At 40.6% G+C, this 24,892-nt stretch overlaps 2 protein-coding genes across 3 annotated transcripts in view; one reads left to right on the top strand and one right to left on the bottom strand.

Annotated features, from left to right (window-relative positions):
- Mtmr7 (myotubularin related protein 7) overlaps positions 1–20,589 on the top strand; it is a 91,758-nt gene extending 71,169 nt beyond the window's left edge. For both annotated transcript variants that reach the window (XM_036166398.1, XM_036166399.1), the window contains exons 8-14: positions 3,960–4,069; positions 5,372–5,497; positions 7,913–7,962; positions 11,867–12,067; positions 14,340–14,480; positions 16,057–16,183; positions 18,788–20,589. In XM_036166398.1, coding sequence (XP_036022291.1) covers positions 3,960–4,069; positions 5,372–5,497; positions 7,913–7,962; positions 11,867–12,067; positions 14,340–14,480; positions 16,057–16,183; positions 18,788–19,150 — 1,118 coding nt within the window. In that variant the 3' untranslated portion in view covers positions 19,151–20,589. The remainder of the gene's footprint in view (positions 1–3,959; positions 4,070–5,371; positions 5,498–7,912; positions 7,963–11,866; positions 12,068–14,339; positions 14,481–16,056; positions 16,184–18,787) is intronic.
- A 3,921-nt stretch (positions 20,590–24,510) lies between these two features.
- Positions 24,511–24,892, bottom strand: part of Vps37a (VPS37A subunit of ESCRT-I) — a 39,181-nt gene continuing 38,799 nt past the window's right edge. Inside the window, exon 12 of the mRNA XM_036166400.1 lies at positions 24,511–24,540. The gene's annotated coding sequence lies outside the window, so the exon portion shown is untranslated. The remainder of the gene's footprint in view (positions 24,541–24,892) is intronic.

Raw genomic sequence — 24,892 nt, 5'->3', positions numbered from 1 at the left:
TAAATAAAAAGGCAAAACTACAAAAATATCAGAGCAGAAGAGGAAGAGACAGCAGCATAAACCTGACAGAGGATAACAGGTAGGCGAGGATTAGTGGCTTTGAAGACTGAAATCAGATGAAGTTGGTGGAGACCTGTGAAACCGGAAGCTGGCCTGATGGAGCTGCAGGGTCCTAGGCCTTTCCACAAGGGTAACTGTTAGCCTCATTTTACCCTTGAGAGAAGGAACAAGGCAAGCTCACAAGCTTCTGTGCAACTAAAGAAAGGATAAAAACACATTTGAGACTAACAATGAATTATGGAGGGAAGAATTGGGTTGAGTGAACGTTTTCTTTCTCTTGAAATAGCTGTGGCCAATTGAGGTGCCTGCTCAGCATTTTTTAAAGTTAGTTGTTTGTTTTGTTTTGTTTTTTAACTACCTGTAGGTTTGCAGTAAAACTAAGCAGTAGACACAGATTCCCTATATACCTATATGTGTAGCCCCATGTGTAGCCCTTGCATGCATAGCCCCCAATACATACGCCCCTCACATGAAAAGCCCCCCCATGCATAACGCCTCCCACATAACTCTACACATGCATAGCTCCCGTTATGCAGTCTCTGCACATGTATAGCCACCCACAAGCAGGCTTCAATATGCATATCTCCCCTATGTGTGTATTTTGCTCATGTTTATAGCATCCCCACATGTATAGCCTCCCAGCTTTAATACCATGGTTTTAAGAAAGTCCCCTCCCACAGTGACACATTTGTTATAATCTATGTACCTACACTGATACATTCCTCACCGGGAGACACATTTGTTACAGTCTGTGTACTTACACTGACACATTATTACCACTTAAAGCCCAGTTTCCATTTGGGTTCACTGTTGGCCGAATTTGTCTAAATGTTTAGCAACATGTATCCACCCTTATACAGAGTAGCTTTACTGTCCATAAAGTGCTTGTGCCCTGGTGAGCCACCCTGTCTGCCCTGACCATTGGAAACCACTGACCTTTGGTCTTCCCCTTATTTTGTCTTTTCCTAATGGATAGGAAGCTCTATCACAGCGGGTCCTTTCATGTAGTTACACACATTTGAGGTTACTCCTTGTGTTTTCGTGGTTAGGTTGCGCATTTGTTTATTTTTATTTTTGTGTACTCATGTAGTTGTGTGTGGGTGTGTGCACGCGTGTGGGTGTGCGTGCTTGATGCATCTGCATGCAGTGTGTGCACATGTTTGGAGCTCAACACTGGGTATCTTCCCTTACTTAGTACTCTTCACTTTATTGTTTTGAGACAGGTCTCTCACTGAACCCAAGCTCACCAGTTGGCTAGAATAGTTGGCCAGCAAGTTCCAAGAATCCTCCTGTTCATCCCTCTCTCCTGAGTGCCAGGGTTACAGAAATGCATCACCATGCCCAGGTTTTAATTTGGGGGTTAGGGATCTGAACTCATGTCCTTTGGCTTATACAGCAGGGAATTTCTTATTGAGTCATCTCCCCAGGCTCTGATAAAACAACTTTCTTAATGAATGTTTGTACTGGGAATCTCAGTGTTATTTCCTTCTTCATTATCTCTGTGTGAAGTAGTTTAACTGCTGATGCATGGCAGAAAATCTGATGCCTGGCAGGAAGCATCTGCTGAACTAAATGTGGTCCTTAACAATTTCCATGTACTCCCATATGCACAGTACTTGCAAAGTACTTAAAAGTTGGATGTGGGAGTCTAGCTTTGAAAGCATATCTTTTTTGGGGGGTGGGGGAAGCTGAGGATCGAACCCAGGGCCTTGCGCTTGCTAGGCAAGCACTCTACCACTGAGCTAAATCTCCAACCCCGCATATCATTGTTTTAACGCTCACACACCTAAAGCTCAGGAACATGGTAGAAGAGGGGCCAGAAAGATTGTAAGAGCCAGAGGATCAGGGAGTTTGCTGTGAGATTCTGTCTCCTAGCAACATTAGAAGCTACATCTATAAGGTCTCACCAACATTTCTGCCCATACAAGAGCAGAACAAGGATGACACCGATGAACATGGAAACTGGGCCAGGAAAAGACCACAAGGCCTCAGCTGTACATAAAGGACTGTAGGCAGCTGCGGAAAGCTAGGGCTGGAAGATGTGGTTCCCCAGGGAAAAGCATAGCAATTGCTTATTCAGTGCTTCACAGTAAGCCCTAAAAACATGCACACAGATAACAGTGTCTGGACTCAACAGGCTATACTTAGGGGTGTGTGTGTGTGTGTGTGTGTGTGTGTGTGTGTGTCTACACAAAAAACAATTAGTGAAAAAATATGAATTTGAGGGGGAGTGTGAAGCGTGATCCTAATTAGTCTTAACAGTAAAAACCCAGAGTCAGATATTGAGCATGAAAGCGGAAAGATCAGAGAAGCAGAGCAACCAGCCATAGAGACTTCTCAGCTCTACAAATCCTCAGACCAAATCGGGAGGGGGTTGAGATCCTGGCTCCACCTGCCTTGTTTTCCTGCCTGTTGCTCCCTAGTGCTGGGATAGAAGGCATGTACCACCACCACCCAGATCTGTTTCTCTTTTAGACTGGTTCAATCCAGTGTAGCCCAGGGTGGTCTTGAACTCCTGATCTTTTCTGCTTACTTCTCTCAAGTGCTGGGATTAAAGCTGTGTGCCACCACTGCCTGGCCTCTATAGTCAACTAGTGGCTAGCTCCACCCTCTGATCTCTAGGCAAGGTTTATTTGTCAGAACACAATCAAAATATCACACAAATGGAGTGGGCAAGAGTATAGGGGAGGGTTTGGAAGGAGGAAAGGGCAAGGAGAAATGTAATTAAATTATTGTCTTTTTAAAAAAAAGAGGGCTGGAGAGATGGCTCAGAGGTTAAGAGCACTGACTGCTCTTCCAGAGGTCCTGAGTTCAATTCCCAGCAACCACATGGTGGCTCACAAACATCTGTAATGAGATCTGGTGCCCTCTTCTGGCCTGTAGTCAAACATGCTGTATACATAATAAATAAATAAATCTTAAAAAAAAAAAAAAATGAAGACCCTGAGGCTTAGTGAGTTGAATAACAACTCTAAATGATGCACTTATTGACAGTTGGGAGAAGGAAACAGAGCTCCCTACTTTCTCTATGTGTTTACTACATGAACGAGCACCATAGGATACCCTTAGGCTCAAATAAAACTCTAGATCATTATTTAATTTTCCTGGTTGATCTCTAAGGCTTCAAAGGTTTTTATATCCATGTATACTCAAAAGGTTTGGGATGTTGTGTTGGAGAGACGTAGAACATTAGCCTTTAACGCATTTTATTTCTTACATTAAATACAAGATGAGCTCTTGAGATCACCATTTCTTGTTGATAACGCTTTAGAAGTACCTACATACCTGCTTTGGACATAGATGGATACCACTGGATCCTAGTTTTTCATTTAGGCAAAGGAGAAATCCCTAGCCTGATGCACAGAACTGGGACCAGGGGTACAGAACTCAGTTTTCTATATCACGGATTTCACTCTCACTTAGTAGGCTTCTGGCCGTGTGGGAAATACTTTTGGGATTATTCTGCTTTGTGTTCTTCTAACAGTCCTATATGAAGCATTGAGGTGTTGGAACATTTTAATTGAAGTGATTGCTAGAGTCACCACTGTGATGATTTTCTCCCATTCTTAAGTCAGTGCTTTTTAGCTGTGTAATTTTAATGCCTTTGCCAGAAGGGTAAGTGGATGGATGGTCTGTGCTGGACTTTGTAATGGCAACAGTCATTGAGTTTCATTAATACTGTGAATCTTGTAAGTAGAGTCAGTATCTCCCATGACCAGAGAGAAAACATTTTTTTATAAAGCTTTATTTAAAGTGATTAAATAGAATCTGATTTTACAAACTTGGATATTTATTGGCTAGCTACACAATATCTCATAAAGCCAAGAAGTTATTAAATATGATCATGTAGAATGAGAGACTGCCTTAATTTCACTTTTCTAACATGGTTTTTCTTGCAGTGTGTGAGCTTAAATCGCCCTCTATGAGTGACTTCCTGTGGGGGCTAGAGAACTCAGGCTGGCTAAGGCACATCAAAGCCATCATGGATGCAGGGGTCTTCATTGCAAAGGTTTGTGAAGGCACAGAGGAAAAAGTTGAGGGGTAGATACGAAGCTAGTATGGCCTCAGACCATGCCTGTCCTCTTCCTTTTGGCTCTCCCATACTACTGCGTGGGTTGCAGGCTTTCAGGCCCCCATGTGCTGAAAATAATTTCTTGAAAAAGTACAGTGGCCAGTTAACTGTGTTTTATCACAATGGTCAAATGTTAGATTATTTGCAGATATTCTCTCTTTTGTTATTTTAATCCTAGATAAAGGAAAGAATTTTCTGTAGCAGACTGTAGAACTCATGGGAGTCACCTCAATGATAGGGTCTTGATTATATCTAATAAATCCTGCTTTTCAGTCATGACTTAAGCAAAAGCTAACAGGTAGATTCCATTCTGCCATTGGAAGGATCTGCTGGAACATATATGTGAAATTTTTTATATAAAATATTTTTATGTAAAAATGTTTAATAATTCTATTATGATTTTGGGTGTTTTCTGTAAATAAATTCCTCTTAGATTTCTGCCTAAAGAGAACCATGCCTTGCTGATGGTGTATCCATTATTAGATACTTATCCAATAGATCTTTATTTAGCACCTGGCACCATGCTAGGTATGCAGTAGTGAGTAAGCAGGATCAAATCAAGTCTCTTACAGAAGTCTCCCCCCCCCCCCACACACACATACACATATAAAAGTGTAATTTTAGTTATTGACAGATATTACATAATCACCAAATTTTCTAAATTTTTGTTTGTTTGGGCTTTTTTGTTTGTTTGTTTTTTGAGACAGGGTTTCTCTGTGTAGCTTTGCACCTTTCCTGGATCTCACTCTGTAGACCAGGCTGGCCTCAAACTCACAAAGATCCGCCTGCCTCTCACATTTTCTAATTTATGTTTTTTGCCAACATAGCTAAAGATGTATACAGCAGCAAATAGAATTCTTTCCTAGCAGTTTCCGATAGAGTCTTTCCTTCCCCTGGATGTATTACTTGACTCTTCTCCTTTTATCTGTAACTTTACAGTTTAATAAATTAGATTTTTCATACCTTTCCTTTTTAGAAAAGGCCTGTAGCATTTCAGTAAGGCTTAACTTGGGTTGCAGGTGAGTTGGGGACATGCCATGAGAGTGTGTCGTATAGTGCACATACTTGTACTCGGTACCCCTGTTCATGTGTGGAGAATTGACTGGTGTTTTTTGTATGTAATGAGAAGGGAAAGAAAAGATTTGGCTGCTAGTTCTAAGAAGGTTAGGCCTAAGGGCCTAACTAAGTCTGTTAGTCTCTAGCCAAACCTACGAGTCACTATGACCTTTGCCATTTCAGGCAGTTTCAGAGGAAGGGGCAAGTGTGCTTGTCCACTGTTCCGACGGCTGGGACAGGACTGCCCAGGTGTGCTCAGTGGCAAGCCTGCTGCTGGACCCTTACTACCGGACTGTGAAGGGCTTCATGGTGAGTCGGGTGACAGCCTTCCTAAGAGGCTGCTGTGGGACATTCCGTATGTCAAATGTGCTGCTCTGATCGGTTAATAAATAAAACACTGACTGGCCAGTAGCCAGGCAGTAAGTATAGGCCTGACAAGCAGAGAAGAGAATTCTGGGAAGTGGAAGGCTGAGGCAGAGAGACAGTGTCAGCCACCGCTATGACCAGGGAGATGTAAGGTACCGGTAAGCCACGAGCCACGTGGCAAAGTATAATAGATTAATAGAAATGGGTTGATTTAAGATATAAAAACAGTTAGCAAGAAGCCTACCACGGCCATACAGTTTATAAGTAATATACATCTCTGTGTGTTTACTTAGTTGGGTCTGAGCGGCTGTGGACTGGCCGGTGAGATTTGTCCTGACCATGGGCCAGGCAGGACCAGGAAAACTCTAGCTACAAGAGGCGGAGCCTTGAACAGCAGTGCACTTTATTTTTAGAATTTTGTGACTTTTCCCTTCTAATCAGCATTCTTCTCTTAGTAGATCAGCAAGGTTTGGGGAGAAACTGAAACAGGATTGAAGTAGATCAATTTTGAGGGTTTTGAGACTAGTTTAGGTCAGTGCTGAATACGAATTCGGGAGCAATATAAAGAAGTTTGGAAACTAGTGATTTTTATATATAACTTGCTTGCAAGTATCTCAGGTTGGGGCAGTATATGACTATATAACAAAACGTGAGGGAAAATATTTGGGAAAAAGATCTCTGCATTGTATCTATTTCTGCACGTACAAATAGTACTCGGGAGAAGAACAACAAAAAGCAGCATTTATTCCTGTCTATTTTTAAATGGTCTTTGACAGCACTGGATAGCATATTGAATTTCACAGTGTTCTCCATTTTTGCCAGAGTCAGGAACACATCTTTGAGAGCTAGAACCTTTTGGGTGTGCATCACAATTTGGCTTTGACTCTAGTTGCAGTTGCCTGGGATGTGAGCTTGTAGCTGAGCTGGTAGAATTCCTTCAAATGACTTCAGGGACTTCCTGGTGACTAGGTGACCTAGTACCTGCCTCTGGAACCACAATATGATAGAAAGTGCTGTGCTGGATCTTGAATCTGCTTGGGACAGGCTGACAGGAGCTCCACAAAATTGTCTGTATCACTGAACCTTTTTGTTAGTGAGTTTTGTCAACTGTTATTCTGGGACAAGGCGGAAGAGGCAGGCTACTTGTGGAGAACATACTACTTCAGACATTTGAGATATGCTTCAGCCTCAGTGTTCTCCTGAGCATGCTAGGTTCCTTTGTTTAGTTGGTGAGTGTAGGATTTCCTGGATACTACTGTAGGAATCTTTCCACATTAAGCCATTAAACATATGAAATACATTTAGAGTTGTCAAGGTCTGACTGCATGCAGCCCATCCATGTATTCCTAAGGAGGGATATTAATGAATCATTCCACATTATTTTGTTAAACATTTTTTTATAAAGGTGTGTATATATGTATGTGCATGTGTGCACATGGGATTCCCTTGGGGCTAGAGTCACAAATGATTATAAGCTGCTTGAAGTGAGGATTGAGACTGAACACAGGTCTTCTGCAAGAGCTGTACACCTACTCCAGCCTATGATTAAACTTTTTTTTTTTTTTAATCTGCACTATTTCAGACAGTAAACTCACGGTAGCCCTAATTTCAAAGCAGGGCCAAAATTTCAAACATAGCCCTAAACCCCTTGGTTTTAGAATTTTTTACTATAAGGCACAAGAAATCATCTTTTATTTATGTATTTATTTTGGCAGGGAGGGATTTTTACATTGTAGGGAAAGAGCATTACATGTTGGTTAACAGATGATGTTAGGAACAGAGAGGCCTAGGACATGGAGTACTTCATAAGACCATGGTCTTTGGAGAATATTTCATCTATCTTTACATTAGCTTCCCTTTCTCTAAAATGATGGGTCAGGGCAGCTGTCAGACAAACGCAGTGACATGTAAAGCCAGATGCACAGTGCCCGGCACAGAGGAGGACTCTGGGTAGAGTTACTGCAGCCGAACACATGTATTTAGTTTTCATATGGAAGGCCTCCTTCAACTTTGCTCCTCTTAGGCACATTCTGGATAACATGGTTCTTCTAAGATTGATTTACTATTGTTTTATATGAGAGGTCATGCCTGCCTGCAGGTATGGATGTATGCACCATGTGCATGTGTAATCGGAGTTACATACAGTTGTGAGTAGCTGTATGGGTGCTGGAGCCTGACACTGGGTCCTCCGAAGAGCATCAAGTGCTCTTAAACCAATGAGCCCACTCTCCTGTCTGATCGCATATTCTGTCAGTTGGGGGTTTCGTCTGCTGCCAGTAACTAAGTCCTTTATTATTGTATGGGTCTCTTATATTTCCCTCAGAAGCTTCCAGGATATTTACATTCTTTTTTGTACAGGTATTAATTGAAAAGGACTGGATTGCCTTTGGACATAAATTTAATCATAGGTAAGCAACATACTTTTTCTTTTACTGAAAATAGATTTTTTTAAATATACAGTAGATCCTGATTATAGTTCCTTTTCATCTACTTCTCCCAGTTTCTCCCCACATCCCCTTCCATCTGGATCTGCCACTTTCCTTTTATCATTACAAAACAAATAGGCATCTAAGGATAATAATAAAATAAAAGATAAGACAAAAGAAAGCACATTGGAATAGGACAAAACAAGAGGAAAAGAGCCTAAGAAAAGGCACAAGAAACAGATATAGACACAGAGACCTACCTGTTTGCCCTCAGGAGTCGTAAGTCTCTCCCCTCCGGAAAAAAACAAACAAACCATAAAACCAGAAGCCATAATGTATATACAAAGGACCTGTAGTTAAAAAGCAATAAAAGATAAAATTTTATAAAAAAGGAAAAGGAAATGAAAAGAAAAAGCCCTGACACGGCATTAAGAGACAAGGAATCTCCAAAGAGCTGTTGAGTTTGTTCTCTGTTGACCATCTACTGCCAGGCATCAGCTTACCCTTCAGAGTATTTGTTTCCTCTTGGAAACTTCCTTGGATGAGACTAAAGTCTCATTTGCAAGTGGTTATCAACTGGAGATGCTTCTGGGTTAGGGATGGGGCATGGGTCCACTTCTCCTTTTAGCTCTAGGGCCCCATCTGGTGCAGGCTGACTCAGTCTCTGTGCATTTATGTGTGTGCCATGTTGATTTAGAGGGCCTTTTTTTCTTGGTGTCCTTCCTCCATCCCCTCTGGCTCTTAGGCTCTTTCTGCCTCCCCTTCTGCAGGGAGACGTCCCATGTAGGGCTGAGTGTTCTAAGTCTCTTACCCTGTGCATATTGTCTGAGTCTTTGCACTTATTGCCATTGCTGCAAGAGAGAGCTTCTCTGATGATGGCTGAGCAACTGCTGGTCTGTGAGTAGCAGAATGTCATCAGGTATCATTTTATTGCTGAGTTATTTTAGTAGAAGAGTAGTATTTGGTTTCACTCTAGGTTCTTGGACTCTGTAGTCTCAGGTTCCTTGGTTACCCAAGCAATGTTGGGTATGAGTTCCATCTCATGGAGTGGGCCTTAATTCAAGTCAGACAATTGGTTGGTTGCTCCCGTAAGTTTATGCCACCATTGCACTAGCTTATCTTACAGGTAGGACACCATTGTAGATCAAAGAGGCTGTAGTAGCGGGGTTGGCTTTTGTTTCTCCTTTGGTAGCATACAGAGTACCTTCTAGTGCTAACGTCACTAGGACATAGGGGTTAAAATTATATGTAGGCACCAATCTATTTTGTAAGATATTAAAATGGCCACATCTGCTTGCTTCTTAGGTCCTTTGCTTGGGGATATATTTTTTCCATCCTTTTACCCTGAGATGATGTCTGTCCTTGATGTTAAGGTGTTTCTTGGCTACAGCAGCAGGATGGGTCCTATTTTTGCATGCTATGATTTTATCTAAATTTAACATTTCCTTTGACCAAGGTATCCATTTCTTCTATCTTGTGTTAGTCTGTATCTTTTTATTGGGGAATTGAGGCCACTGATGTCGAGAGACATGGAGCAGTGTTTGTTGATTACACTAATTTTGTTGTGATGTATTGATTTGTTCATCTAGAATTACTTACTCCTTGCGTTTTCTTGGGTATGGTTTTCTTTAGATGGAAGTTTTCTTTCTGGTGCCTTCTGTAGGGCTGGGTTTATAGATGGATACTGCTTAAGTTTGGTTTTATTATAAAATGTCTTTTTTTCCCCCACCTGATTGAAAGTTTTGCTGGATATAGTAGTCTGGGCTGATATCTGTGGTCTCTTAAGAGTCTGGAGAACATCTGTCTGGCCCTTCTGGCTTTAAAGTCTCCATTGAGAAGTCAGGTGTTATTCTAATAGGTCTGCCTTTATACATTACTTGGTCTTTTTCTCTTCTAGCTTTTAATATTCTTTATTTGTCCTGTAAGTTCAGTGTTTAGTGTGCCATGGGGAATGTACTTCGTTGGTCCATGCTATTTTGTGTTCTCTAAGCTTCTTATACATTGTTGAGCACCTTCTTCTGCAGGGTAGGGAATTTTCTTTGACTGTTGGAAATATTTTGTGTACCTTTGAGCTGGGTTTCTTCTCCTTCCTCTATTCCTATTATTCATAGATTTGGTCTTTTCATAGTGTTCCAGATTTTGTGGATGTTTTGTGCCAGGATGTTATCTAGATTTAACATTTCCTTTGACCAAGGCATCCATTTCTTCTGTCTTGTATTAAATGCCTAAGATAGTTCCATCCCTTGTTTTCTCTTGGTGAGGCTAGCCTCTGCAGTGCCTGTCCAAGTTCCTAAATTTTCATGTCCGGATATCCCTCAGCTTGGGTTATCTTTCTTGATTCTATTTCCACTTTCGGGTCTTTTGAACTGTTTTGTTCATTCCTTCCACTGCTTGTGTTTTCAGATTTCTCTAAGGGATTTATTCATTTCTTTAAAGACCTCTATCATAGTCACTATAAAGGCTATCGGAGTCATTAAGGTATTCTTTTTCTTGTGCTTCAGCTATGCTGAAATACTCAGGGCCTGCTGTGGTAGGGTTGCTGGGCCCTAGGGGAGACCTAATGTCCTAGCTGTTGGTGTTTTTACGCTGGTGTCTAGGCATCTGGGTTCAGAATGATTGTAATTCTAGGTGCTGGTACCTGAACTTGTCTTCGTTGGGTGGGTGTTTTGTACCTTGGTTTCTGCTGTCTTCTCTAGATCTTAGGGAAGTGTGGTGGCTGTGGGTTGTTTGGTAGAAAGTACTTGTGCAAGTCTGTGGGTGGCAGAGAAGAATCGAAATGGGCTGGAGAAAAGGCTGAGCTAAGGGGATCCTGTTCACACCTAGAAGTGGGCTCCACAGAGAGGAGTAAGTGTGGCTGAAAGAGCAGATCTTGCAAGTAGGTTGCAGTAAGACAAATAATCTGGAGAGACAGGAATAAAAGGGCTGGGGTACCCTGGGTCAGAACCAGGAGTTGGAGTCTCCAGGGAATGGGGTTGAGGTGGGAGGAGGGGGACCTGTAAGTGGGTTGTTGTAGGAGAAGGAGGTGGTGTGGCCACTGGGGGTCCCAGGGAAAGAATGTTTCTGGGTACTGGGGGCTGACACAAAGGAGGAGGGAAGATGGAGAGGGTCCCCACCAAGGTTTGGCAGAGTTCCCAGGGAACGGAGTAGGTTGTTGTAATAAAGGATAGGAACTATCTAAGTCCAGGTCTGGTGTAGCCATTTGGCAGGGGTAGGGATGGGGGGTGGGGGAGTGGGCCTTCTATGGTAGAAAGTGCTTCCCGGCATCCAGGATAACACGAAGCAACAAAGGAATGGGAACTGTCTAGAGGGAGGGCTGAGGAGGAAAGCTGGGTCCCACAGCAGGGTTCAGCTAAGTCCTCAGGGAATGGAAGTAGGGTGGGGGAAGAGGTTCCTTTATCAGGCTGCTGCAGGGCTGAGGATGAGACTGGGGGTTATTTCTAAAAATCACAAACTAGTGTAAAGCACTGGTACTCTTAATTGAGGACTGTGATTGGGAGCACTGCAGTGTGGAATCTGTGCTCAGCTATAACTCTGTTATAGATATGGTCTTTACAGCTAATAAGGCAAATGGAAAGAACTCAGAAGTTGCTTAAAAATTGCTTCGGTATTATTAACCTAACAAAACGTATTAACCAACTTCAAAAGCGAAGTTTGAATTAAAAAATATTCTTTGTCCATGCAAAGTTTTCTGTCACACACATTCTCTCCTCTACCCAGACTTCCATTACAAAGTTTATCTTCCGATTGGAATTTTAAATTTTTTCTACTTCATCCTGTTTGTAAGATGTATTTAGGAATTAAGGTTGCTTTGATGACTATCTTTGCATTTGTAGATTTCTAATTTAAAACCCTCTGACGCTATAGTCTAAAATACTTGGTTTTCTAGATATGGCAATTTAGATGGCGACCCGAAAGAAATCTCTCCAGTCATCGACCAGTTCATTGAGTGCGTCTGGCAGTTAATGGAGCAGTTCCCTTGCGCCTTCGAGTTCAACGAGAGGTTTCTGGTTCACATTCAGCATCATGTTTACTCCTGCCAGTTTGGAAACTTCCTATGTAACAGCCAGAAGGAGAGGAGGGAGCTCGGGTGAGGCTTGGCGGCCAGTTTTCAATGAGTTTGGCAACTGAGGGCTTCATAGAGTTTCATAATTTTGAAACTACTTAACTGAAGTTACAGAACTATCCTATGTTCTTTCCCCATTCCTGACATCGTTTCATAGATGGTTTAAATGTTATCAACTGACAGGAATATGGAGAGTCACTTTTCCCTGTGACTCTGCCTGAATCAGAATCGGAAGACTTGACACGAATATTTAAGGGAAACTTCTGGAATTAAAGAAATTTATGTTTGCTTTAAAAAAAAAATGTTAGACATATTTGATAGACATAATAAAAACTTCGAATTAACTGGAAAAGTATATTTGAAACTGAAGCCATTAAGGTTTTTAGTTTTGGGTGGGGGGTATATTCATTGCACATAGCAGTTGATGAGTTTCATCATAAAGATACTTTTATTCAGGTAGATCCTATGATGCCTTTTTGCCCTTTCCTTGGGCTTTTTTTCCCTTTGAGATGGAGTGTCACAGTATAGCCCAGGCTGTCCTGGAACTCAGGATCTTTGCACCTGAGTGCCATCACAATTGAGAACAACTCCATCCAGGTTCGATTTAAAGCTGTGTTGCATTAGTCAAGACTCGTAATTCTAAACTGTAGAATTTTAAATACCATTGAAAACTTAAGGTGGTTTAAGAAGTACAAATGGTAGAACTTTTTGAGGTACTAATAGCATAAAATGATTTTAGCTCTGTTGTGTAAGACATCCAGTTTAATTGTGGGAAAGGGTCAGTTCAAATAAAGTAGATTTCAGTAGGTTTGTACCATCTGGAGTGGAATAAAGTTACTTTTTCTAGTGGATGCTCATATGTTCTCTTCATAGGACTTAAGGTATGGTTTCTGATAAACAAAGACCATTGCTTGTTGGTGGAGTGGTTCCTGTGCAAACATGGGGACCTAAGTTCAATTCCCAGAACTCACATTTAAAAACAAACAAAAACCCACTAGGTGTAGTGGAAGCTTTCAAAGATTATTTTTATTTTAGGTGTATATTTTGCCTGAATGTAAGAATGTGCAAGATCCCCTGGTTGGTTGTAAGCCACCATATGGGTGCTAGGAACCAGACCTGGGTGGGTCCTGAAGGAAGGACTGCTGCTGAGGCCTCTCTCTCTCCATCCTGGTGGTGTGCTTATACCAGTGCTGGGGAAGTAGAGCTGGCAGATCCTTGTAGATCTCTGACATCAGTGAGAACGGACTCAAAAACAAGTGGGATTTGGGAGATGGCTCAGTGGTTTATGTCTGCCTATAAACATAAGTGCTGGAGTCTGGGCTCGCAAACAAATGAAGGCCGGCCAGGGAACCCTAGAGCAGCTGTCTAGTGAGACTGAGCTGGGGTTTGCATGAGTGGGCCTGCCTCAGTGAGTAAGGTAGAACAGTTAAGGGTGATTCTGACGTCTGCTCCCACACATTGCAGACATACACACAACCTCTCCCTCCCCCATATAGTAAGACTAGGAAAGGGGGGGAGGGTCGACAGTTCCTGAAGGACCCCTGAGGGTGAATGCTGGCCTGTGTGCAACCACAGGAATGTAAGAACGGACACATAGCAGAACACATCCTTTAGTCTCACTTGTTTTTCTTGATAGGTTGTGGTCTAATGGTATCTGCTTGGCTTTCAATACTGGCTTTTCTACTAACTAGGTATGGGACTTGAGACCACTCCATTCATTGGTCTCTTCATCCAGAAAATGGGACCTATATAGGAACTGTGAATTAAATGAAAGAAAAACAAAGCATTTAGCATAGGGCTTAGAAAGTTAAGGATCCAGTAACTGTTTTAGGAGAAGAACCTGAAAGAAACTATATAACTTATGTTTGGGTTTTTTGTAATTATTTTTTTTTTATGTGCATTAGTGTGTTGTCTGCCTGTTTGTCTGTGTGAGGGTGTCAGGTGCTCTGGAACTGGAGTTACAGACAGTTATGAGCTGCCATGTGGGTGCTGGAAGAACAGTCAGTGCTCTTAACCACTGAGCCGTCTCTTCAACCCTCCCCCCACACCTCGATGTTTCTTTACTTAAAATAAGCAAACATTTTGTCAAGGCTAGTACAGACAGTAGTGGAGACTATCCTAAGAACATTTTTGTACCATGCCAAGAATCTACTGGCAGATGGTAATACCACTGCTGTATATTAAGAACACCTCAGATAACAATTATTAGTTCTTTTCTAGCTTGAATAGAAACTACCTGTTATTTAGAAGAACCAAGATGAGTAGTTTATTGCCTTTTTTTTTTTTTAAATAACAGGATTCAAGAAAGAACCTACTCTTTGTGGTCACACCTGTGGAAGAATCGGGCTGACTACCTCAATCCTCTGTTTAGAGCTGACCATAGTCAGACCCAGGGGAGCCTTCATCTGCCTACAGCTCCCTGCAACTTCACATATAAGTAAGTCAGTCTCTAGGAACTTGCCAAATCATGACAACATTCAGGGGCAAAAGTGTGCAATACCAGCTTAAAGGCTTTGCCGGACATAAAGCCCACCAGAGAAGATGACTGGCCATCTGATGGTGGACATCAAACCCACCAGAGAAGATGACTGGCCATCTGATGGTGGACATCAAACCCAGCAGAGAAGATAACTGCCATCTGATGCTGTACATCAAACCCAGCAGAGAAGATAACTGGCCATCTGAGGGTGGACATCAAACCCAGCAGAGAAGATGACTGCCATCTGATGGTGGACATCAAACCCAGCAGAGAAGATGACTGCCATCTGATGGTGGACATCAAATCCAATAGAGAAGTAGAGAAGATCACTGCCATCTGAGGGTGGACATCAAATCCAATAGAGAAGATCACTGCCATCTGAGGGTGGACATCAAACCCAGCAGAGAAGATGACTGCCATCTGAGGGTGGACATCAAATCCAATAGAGAAGATCACTGCCATCTGAGGGTGCTATTTCTGGAAGTGCTCTTTCTCTCCACTACTTTACATGTGAAGTTCCCATGGAAATTGATGCTTTGTAATAAGGGCTTTAAAATATAAGTTCCTACCATGGCAATTGTTTGGAGAGAGAGAGAGAGAGAGAGAACTCAAGCCCTGTGGAAGTAGAACTGGAAGGACAAGTTGGGTGGGAATACCCGCCTGTGGAAAGCACTGATTAGAAGATGGCACTGGGGCGGGGGAGGGGAGCAGGGGCCTTTACAGGTTCTGGTTATGATACACTAAGTGTACGCCGCATGCTGTCCTTTGCATCCACCCGTCTCTCTTCATGGTAAAATGATTCAGATCAGGCCAGAAAACAGAAGACAGTTTTACACACTGGGTTCTATTCCTAAAAATGGTTTCAGTCCGAGATACCATGGTATATCTTCTGACAACTTAGCAGAACATTAATTCTGCACCAAAAATGCCTGCATGGTTTGTGCAAAATAGCAACTTTTAAAACTAATCAAGACTTGCTACAGTTATTTGTACTACAGCTTATTAACAGCTCAAAACTAGTAATTAAGAAAATGTTTTACTGAGGCTCAGGCACTGTTCTCTGTGCTGCAGACACATGAGAGTCCTTTCTCTCGAGGCACTTCTTTACAGGCCCAAGTATGTTCCCAGGGTGACATTTGTTGCATTTGCATCCTAGAATGCTTTACTGTCTTGGATAGATTTATTGAAAATGCAAATGTCAGTTTCTGGTGGTTGTAATAAAGTGAAAGCTATTCTAAGTTTAAAAGCCAGCTTTCCTTTGCAGCAGGAATTCTAAATATATAGTCACAAATTCTCAAAGTTCCAATTATAAAAAAAAAAAATGCTGTTCCAGTCTATTGTAGAAAAAACATGTATGTTTTAATTCAGTATTATATGAACTTACTCTAAGAGAAATCAACTACCGTAGAAAAAAATACCAACCGGGAACCTTTAGTAGTTGCTGTTTGTTATTAATATTAATGCTGTGATACTGAAGACAAGACTTGAAACCGTGAGCTTTCAGACTGGGATATGTGGTATCCTTCCTTCCCAGGTTTTGGAGTGGCATGTATAACCGCTTTGAAAAGGGGATGCAGCCTCGACAGTCTGTTACAGATTACCTCATGGCCGTGAAGGAGGAGTCCCAGCAGCTGGAGGAGGAACTGGAGGCCCTAGAAGGGGTGAGTCTTCCTATTGCTATATTTTTTTCTGTGCCTGTTGAGCATTAACTTGAGGAAGACCATCAAGGTCTACAATTTTTTACTCAGTGGATAAGACAAAATGGTCTCATTTTGATGAACACCCAGATGAATGAACACCCAAACCCAAACCTGGTCAATACATTTTATTTTTATCATCACTGTTATTTGAGAGTACTTAAGTTTTCTGTAAAAAGATAGGGGGGCATGAAAAAGCAAAATTGGATGCATTCAACTGAACTAAAAGCCTGCTGCTCAACTTGATGCTGTACTTAAATGTAAATATCTGAGATTGACCATAGTGGTATAAATTATGCATGTGTAATTTCCATTATTAGGCAGACATTGTGATGTGTGTGTTGTATGTGTGTATGCACGTGCATATGTGTGTGCTCATGCGCACTCATGTGTTTCCTCTTGCACGTCTTCATCTTCAGTGAATACTGTTCATTCTGCCTCACTCATCTTAAAACTCTACCATTCATCTGCTCAAGAAAGCAATAAATTCCTATTGTTTGGAACCTGTATTTCCAAGTGAGAATCAATGTTTAAAAAGAATGAGATGGGGCTGGAGATGGCTTGGTGGCTAAGAATAGTACTCCTCTCAGAGGATGGGGCTTGGTTCTCCACACCCAGTGGTGGTTCACAACCCTAGGTAACCACAGTTCAGGGGATCTGATGCTTCTAATCTCCGTAGGCATTGGATGCATGTGATGTACACATATGCATTAAGACACACACACATACATATAAAATGCTTTAAAGAGTTTTAAATACGGGACTGGAAAGATGGCTCAGCGAGAGCACCAGCTGTTCTTCCAAGGGTCCTGAGTTCAATTCCCAGCAACCACATGATGGCTCACAACCATCTGTAATGAGATCTGACACACAGGCAGAACACTGTATACATAATAAATATTTAAAAAAATTTTTAAATACAATAAGACTTTTAAACAGTAATAATATGTAGTATATAAAATAAGCATTATGATGAGGGCTGAATGCAATGATGGTACAGGAAAGGACATGAACTCCTCTCAGATTGATAATGGCCTAGATAAAGTTGGCAGATTCAGACTGAATGTGTGTGACCAGTGGAAACTCACCTGCAGATCCCCACTTATGAATTATGGCCTCGGCAAATGGAGCTTTACAGTGCAAGGATGCCAGCAATAGAGTTGTTTTAGACATGGATGACACTTGTTTTCTTCATAATACACTAGAATAAATCCGCTTTCAGGCCCTAAGTTTAGGGTATTAAACATATTCCCGTGTTGGACTTGAGTACTTTTGAGATAAGCTAAATAGTTATTCTAGTATAACTGAGCTATTGTCAAAGGAACATCTAATAATGAAGAGCTCTGTTCTGCATCGTTGTACATTACTGGACAAGTAGCTCTTCACTATGCAGCAGGATACTACTTTCTAAGGAGTCTAATGCCTGAGCGCCAAGCCTAGAAATCCACATGTTTAGATGAAGGGAGTTGAGTAGAGCTGAGACCTGGACTAAAGAATAAAACCAGAGAACTGAAATGAGCCCCAGATTAAGTTTATAGAGGCATCTTAGACCTTTTGCCAAAGTCCCCTCTTGTTTGGCCAATTTATTTTTCATAAAGGCATCCAGCTTTCTTAATCTTAGGATCCTACTTATTGTGGTTGAAAAAAATTGTCAAATGTAGAAATAAAGTATGTAGAATCAAAAGTACCTTAATCTTAAAATGTTAATTTATTTCTTATAGTAGCTAAAATTTCTTAGCTTAGCATTTGAGATTTCCTCATAATGTGCTAATCCTTTCAGCTCTAGTTAAGTGCTCTCCATTTAACTATAGCATTTTCTGCTGGCTGCCTTTCTGGCTTTCTGGCCACTGCAGGGTCCAAGCTCTGCTCTGTCTTGTGACAGCGTTCCCTCTGCTCTTCCCGAAACCGGCTTACCTTCTCGAAATGACTGCGGGAGCTCTGCCTTAGTTATGCCACACTGCAAGTGTCCTCTGGCTGTGTCTGGATTCATAGGACCCAGGCTCCGGGTTCCTGTGAATTCCTAACCCTCAAATGGCAGCTTACACTTGTCTGGAACTAGTTCCAAGGGAACCAGCAGCCTCTTTTGACTTCCACAGATACCAGGTGCACACGGTACACACACATACACACAAACATCCACATGCATAAAATATTTTAAAAATAATAAACCCCACACGTTTACAGTTAATAGGATGAAAATAACGATGACAAACTGTATAGACATAAAAAAGAAAGGAACCACTTACTTCCAGTTACTTCCAACCAGATTGCATTGGTCACATTATAGAGAATCTGTCAAGGCAGTCACTACCAACCTTGTATTAGAGGTGAAGAGAGCAAGCTTCTCAATTTTGTTCACATTCATGACCTCTTAACATTATCCTCTACTGGGAAGCAATGACTAATAAGGCATGCATATATATAAGAATAAATTGGGGTTGGAGATTTAGCTCAGTGGTAGAGTACTTGCCTAGCAAACGCAGAAGGCTCTGGGTTCGATCCTCAGCTCCAAAAAAAAAAAAAAAGAATAAATTATGACTTTTCTCAAAGTTGTTATTTATTTTTTAGAGGCTGGAAAAAATTCAGAAAGTCCACTTAAATGGCACCAAAGTGAAGAGTAAGCAAAGTGAACCCAGCAAACACTCAGGATTTTCTACCTCAGACAACAGCACGGCCAACACTCCTCAGGATTACAGTGGGAACATGAAGTCCTTCCCATCCAGGAGCCCTTCCCAGGGTGATGAAGACTCTGCTCTGATTCTAACCCAAGACAATTTGAAGAGCTCAGATCCCGATCTGTCAGTGAATAGCGATCAAGAGTCTGGGGTGGAGGATTTGAGCTGCCGATCTCCAAGTGGTGGTGAGCATGCACCCAGCGAAGACAGTGGCAAGGACCGGGACTCTGACGAAGCTGTGTTTCTCACTGCCTGAAGTTTCCCTTTGGAGTTCCAAGGTAAAAGACACAGAAACACTTTCAAATTGAGGGGACAGTGCAATTCATAATAAAAATACCTTGAGAAATGGCACGTTCCATCCACAACCATAAAATACAGCTATGAACATGAAAAAGAAAAAGAGAATACAGTCTTTCAATAGCCACTTCTTTTATCAACTCATAATGAGACTGTTCAGCATTCCTGAGGCTCATGCTGGACGGTGAAAGTGCTATTCACTATGAAGAAACAAACCATCATCTCCTGAGGTGGTCCATACATGTCCTCCCAGACACAGCCTCTCCTCTCCTTCCCTTCTACTGTTAACGGCTTAGAACTTCACTTCACTTCCAAATACAGTGTGTTTTCTGAAACATTTGACATTTCCTTCTGCCTTTACCAATAATTTAAAAAATAAGTATTGAAAGTAATCTTTTTGTTAATAAATATATTCCTAAATAGCTTTGAAATTAATCTTTCAGGTAGGATAATCCTTTTAACTTCTCATTAGATGATATTTTAAATTATATTTCCCCCTCTGGAGTATCTTCTGCTTTTCTTCATCACAGAAAAATGCTAAAATGTATGTTTTTCTTTAACATGTATGTAGTATCAGAAGTCTCACTTTATCTCAAATATGAATCCAGATATCAGCTCTTAGCAACCTTTTATTACTATTTCAGAGACTACATTTACCAAAACTGTGAGCCACCACCAACCTGTAATACATCAGCAAGGGAAAACTAGAGTGAAGAACTAGGGATTCTGTGTCTTAGTTACTTTTCTCTTGTCATGAGACACCACAGCCAAGGCCACTGGAAGAAAGAGTTTATTTGGGCTGACAGTGTCAGGGGGTCAGAGTCCATGACTGCCATGGCAGAGGAGCACAGCAGCAGGCAAGGGGCTGGAGCAGTGACTGACAGCTCACATCTTCACACATAACCCAGAGGCAGTGAGAGCTCATTGGGAATGCTGTGGGCCTTTTGAAATTTAAAGCCAGCTCCCAGTGATGGTGTATACCCCCTCCACCAAAGCCACACCTCCTAATCCTTCCTAAACAGTTCCACCAACTGGGAACCAAGCGTTCACATATAAGCCTTTGGGTCATTCTTCAAACCCCTACATCACGTCCATTAGACATGGGGAGTAAAGGTTATAGTGCTTTTCACTTTACAAATTAGCTAACAAATTAATGTTTTCAGTAACGTTAGCAATATCTCATGGTAGGACTGATGAATGCCATTTCTGAAGTTTCTGTTAAAATGTACATTTAGAGCAGCATTATTCCCATCTTATGCTAAAAAACAAGATCTGAATCAAACTTTTGATCTGAAGACTCTTCATGGAGAAATGTTGCTGTGTTTGAACACTGAAATGTTATTATTGTATGATTCTGCAATATTAATACATTCTAATAAAGAGATAAATTTAACCTTAGTTTTTATAACAGTATTTTAAAATGTGAAAATTTGTATCAGATAATGTATTCAATTTTGTGGAAATAGAAATACATTAAGAAAGGACAAGAGACTTTGAAAACCTCTAGTGTGGGTTATACACATAATGTAATACAGTAGTGTTCACATTTAAAGATGACTTTAATATACTAAAGGCCTGTAATATAAAAATATTGTTAATATAAAAATAAAGCAAGTATAATTCTTTTAGATGTTAAATCTGAGTATTTTCTGTTGAGAAATTCCCCAATGTAAGCATAAGAAATATTTAGTCATTTTTTTTTTTGTAGTCTTAGCTAATAGTCTAATAGCTAACAAACACATGGGATACAGTGAGACTGGCTTTTATAGCTTTATAACATGACTCTTTTTTTCTTTTTCTTGGTGTGTGGCGGGGGAGAAGCATCTGACTATGTAGTCCTGGCTACCCTCAAACTCAGGGGTCTTTCTGCTTTTGCCCCTTACGTACTGAGATTAAAGGTGTGTGTCATCATGCCTGGCTTTCTTACCATTTTTAAGAAATACTGTTGCCTAATTTCTTATGGCAGACAATCTACTAAAAAAAAAAAAAAGAAGGGAAGAAAGAAAAAAACAAAAGCCAGCATCTGTGCCAAACTGGATAATGTATTTGGAAAAACAAACAGTATATATATTTTAAATTTTAACTTTTTAACGTGGCACCTTCGACATTAGAGCCACACACTTTCTGTTCCCCTCATCCTTTTACAAAACATAATGTAAACATGTGTTCACCAAGTCTTTTTTACAAGTTAACCTAGCACTGAAACTACATACAAATTTACTGCCTGTCTTTCCAGGGAGCCTGGACAAACTGTGGTCAATTCAACAAGACTAAAACCTCTAGTACTACATGTTCATTCTAAATCAAGCTTTAGTCATGAAGCATTTTATTATTTAAGGTAGTGTTTCAGGGAATACTTCAGTATATAACTGATTCAAGACACAGTACTTCCCAACTAGTAATCGTTACAACTCAAGTGACTTGTGACTTTTAGTAATGCTAAACTTGACATGAAAAAGGAAAGAATTTTGATCATGTTTGAACAAGTCAATTGACAAATTAAAAACAGTGAGGAAAATAAACTAACCTTCAAATGATTTTTTAAAATTAAATTGGCACATGTGTGTGCACGCCTCTAAAGTGAGAAGAGAACAGACCAGGTGTCTGTCCTTGCCTTCCACCCCGTGTGCAGCAAGGTCTCATCTGCCACTGTTCTGTCCGTCATACAAACTGGTCTGCAAAGCTTCCTGAGTGATTTCCTCAGCCGCCTCTCTTGTGTAGAAAAAATGGAATTACAGACGTGTTCTACCAGGTCCCAGGTTTTTATACAGGTTCTGAAGATTAGAACGCAGGTCCTCATGTTTGCATGACAAACCGGTTAGCACTGAGCCCCTTACCCGGTACAAATTTTCATTCCTGAAGAGAACTCAGCCGGCAGAGTGCCTGCCTCATATGCTTGAAGCCCTGAGTTCAATCCTAAGCACCACGTAAACTGGGCTTGCTGATAACCTGCTTACGATTCTAGTACTCGGGAGGTGGAAGATCAGAGTGTCATGGTCATCTTCAGCTACACGGCAAGTCAAGAGGGTAGTCTTGGTTAAAGACCCTGCCTTAAAAACAAACAAACAAACAAAAAACCAAACAAACAAAAAACCTTAAAAAAACAAAAACAAAAAAACCCTAGTTTACTTCAACACAATCTTATCTGTCTTCTATGTAAACTAGTCAAACCACCTCAGTTCTGTATTCTGACATTAATCCCCTAGTGTTAATTTATCCTGAAAATTTCACCCAACATTGAAATAGATGCCTTTACTCTTACCTCACTGACTTAGTACTAACATGACAAATTCTACTGGAGGTAGTCTTAATTCCTAGGCCTTCCTTTATAGTCTTCTATATTATAAAGTAGTCAGTACATCTTCTTTGGTATTCATATCTGTAGCCAACTTTTACAACAAAGAAATATGGCCATCTGAACAAGTTTGTCAACTGGTAAGCAGGTAACTGGTCAAGGTCTGTCTAATGTTTAGATTCTAAAGAGGGTCTCTGGATTTTGAAGGATAAATTCTGCTTCCTTAGCTGACAGACAATGAAACTTGGATATACAAGCATACAACACCCCTCTGGATTCCTATCGTGGCTGTATAAACAGCGTGTTTTGGTAAGCAGTGCAGTGTGTGCATTGTGTAAAGTGGGTAGGGAAAGACGCACAGACACCAGAGACCACACTGGGTACCTCTGGGTAGCCTTCTTCTGCAGTGCTGGAGGTCTTTAGATGCTCATTAAGACAGACCAGATGAAGCAATGTTCTAGAAGGCCTGCAGTCTGCTGTCTTTTGTTCTCGGATCTGCCTGGTTTTTAAAAGCAACTAGCCTGAGACTGATAAATTCTCTATCATTACAGTGAATGTAGTTGGCAATGTTGCATTCCAACACCAGGGCAGTAAGGAGACTTCTCTGAATGCCCCCAAGTTGGTCACAAAATTGATAAACACTCTTATCAGTTATCTCACCTACACATCCTTATTGGGAATAACAAGTTTACCCTTCATCTGGCCATTCTGAGGATTAAATAGCATGTCCTCAGCAACAGTGCCAGGAAGACAGGCAGTTAAAACAGTGTACAACCACAATGGATCGCTACAGTCCATGTGAACATGCTTTCAACAAACATGAAACATTTTCCAATAAGAAAGTATCTGGTAATAAAATTTTAGGAAAAACACGAAGTCATGTAGAGTAAGAGGAAGGAAGACAAGACAATCTGTAAAGTACACAGGCTTTGGAATGACAGTTGAGCAATCAATGTTAGGGTATTTAGTGATTTAGATCCTAACTTACTAAACCTCAGATAAGTAGTTTTCATTTTCTTCGTTATGTACTTTAATAGGCTCATTTTGTGAAACAATACAGAAACAAATTGCTGAATGCAAGTACAAATTAGAAAATCAAATTCATTAAAAAGTAAGACTGAGTATTACTTGTTACAAAGCTTTTTTCTTAGGAAAAATTAATTTTAGGGAAAGATTAAGTTAGAGTATTAAAATTTCACTGACTTTTTAGGTTTAGCTTTACCATCTTTTAACAAAAAGATGTTTTAAACATTTGGAATATAAAAAATATATTTAACTAAAAACCCATAGACAGTTATTTTTTAATCAGCATGGAAGTCCGTATGGGACTGGTTCAAGTAAAAAGGCAGTTTTTAAGTAAAGTATTTACCAGGTGAGAGCATCACAATTTTGAGGTTAGCCTGGGCTATACAGTGAGACCCTGTTCCAGAACAAAACCAAACTAGCATATTAACCGGTATAGCTCCCTAAATGCATCTTGAGTTTGAAAATGAACCTGTAAGAGCAGCTTCCCCACTCTTATTTACTGCAGATATTACAGCTGCTTTCTTGAGATGGAACATTGGCAGGACTCCTGGTGTGTGTGTGTGTGTGTGTCTGTGTCTGTCTGTCTGTCTGTCTGTCTCCGCGCGCGCACGCGTGCATGTTGGTCTTTTCCAAGGCTGACAGGAAAAGAATCTAAGTAATAACCTTCTTGATAAAGAAATGAGGCAGCTTCAAGTTAAAACTACAAATGTTAATCAGTAGTTTTATAAAATATTAAAAACTAGCTAGAATTACATGCATAGACGTTTAATCAGGAATAGCAGAGGAACTTAAATACAGGATTTGTCAACAATAAACATTTTTAGTGCAAACAGTGCAGAAAAATTGCTCAAAACAAATATAGCAATCATTCTAATCTATACAAAATCATCTCAGTCATGTATACAATCTATAGAGTGCATCTGAATTTCAGCCATGGTCATGAAATGCCAATTCATAAGTCATAAATATAAAACAATGTGCTTAGTTTTGTGTCCCATTTCTTTCTTGATTCATGTTTTCAGGAAAATCTGAAATGAAAAAAATTTTGAACTTAAGATTTAAGATGATAAACTCCCATTCCTTTATTCTGTTTTCTTGTAACTTGACTGGGAGGGAATTGGGTAAGGAAAATGTTTCAGTATGTTCCTATATAATAATTTATTTCTATTTCTTCAGCTGGGGTGAACACAAAAAGTATAAAAATGAGCTCAATTTAGAAAGTAAAATCCAAAGTAATTCAGAGTTGGTAGTAATGCAATTTGTACTAAAGATGAGAAATGCCTATCACTTTTTCAAAGAATCCCCCATATTCTTCCTTAAAGTCTATTCCTTCAGCCTGGATGGCTGGGTGCAAGACCACATGGTCCTAATCTCTAGCCA

This window comes from Onychomys torridus, chromosome 17 (genome assembly GCF_903995425.1).
Source record: "Onychomys torridus chromosome 17, mOncTor1.1, whole genome shotgun sequence".
Taxonomy (NCBI): Eukaryota; Metazoa; Chordata; class Mammalia; order Rodentia; family Cricetidae; genus Onychomys; species Onychomys torridus.
The sequence above is the reverse complement of the archived record's forward strand: the minus strand, read 5'-3'. Positions and strand labels throughout refer to the sequence as shown.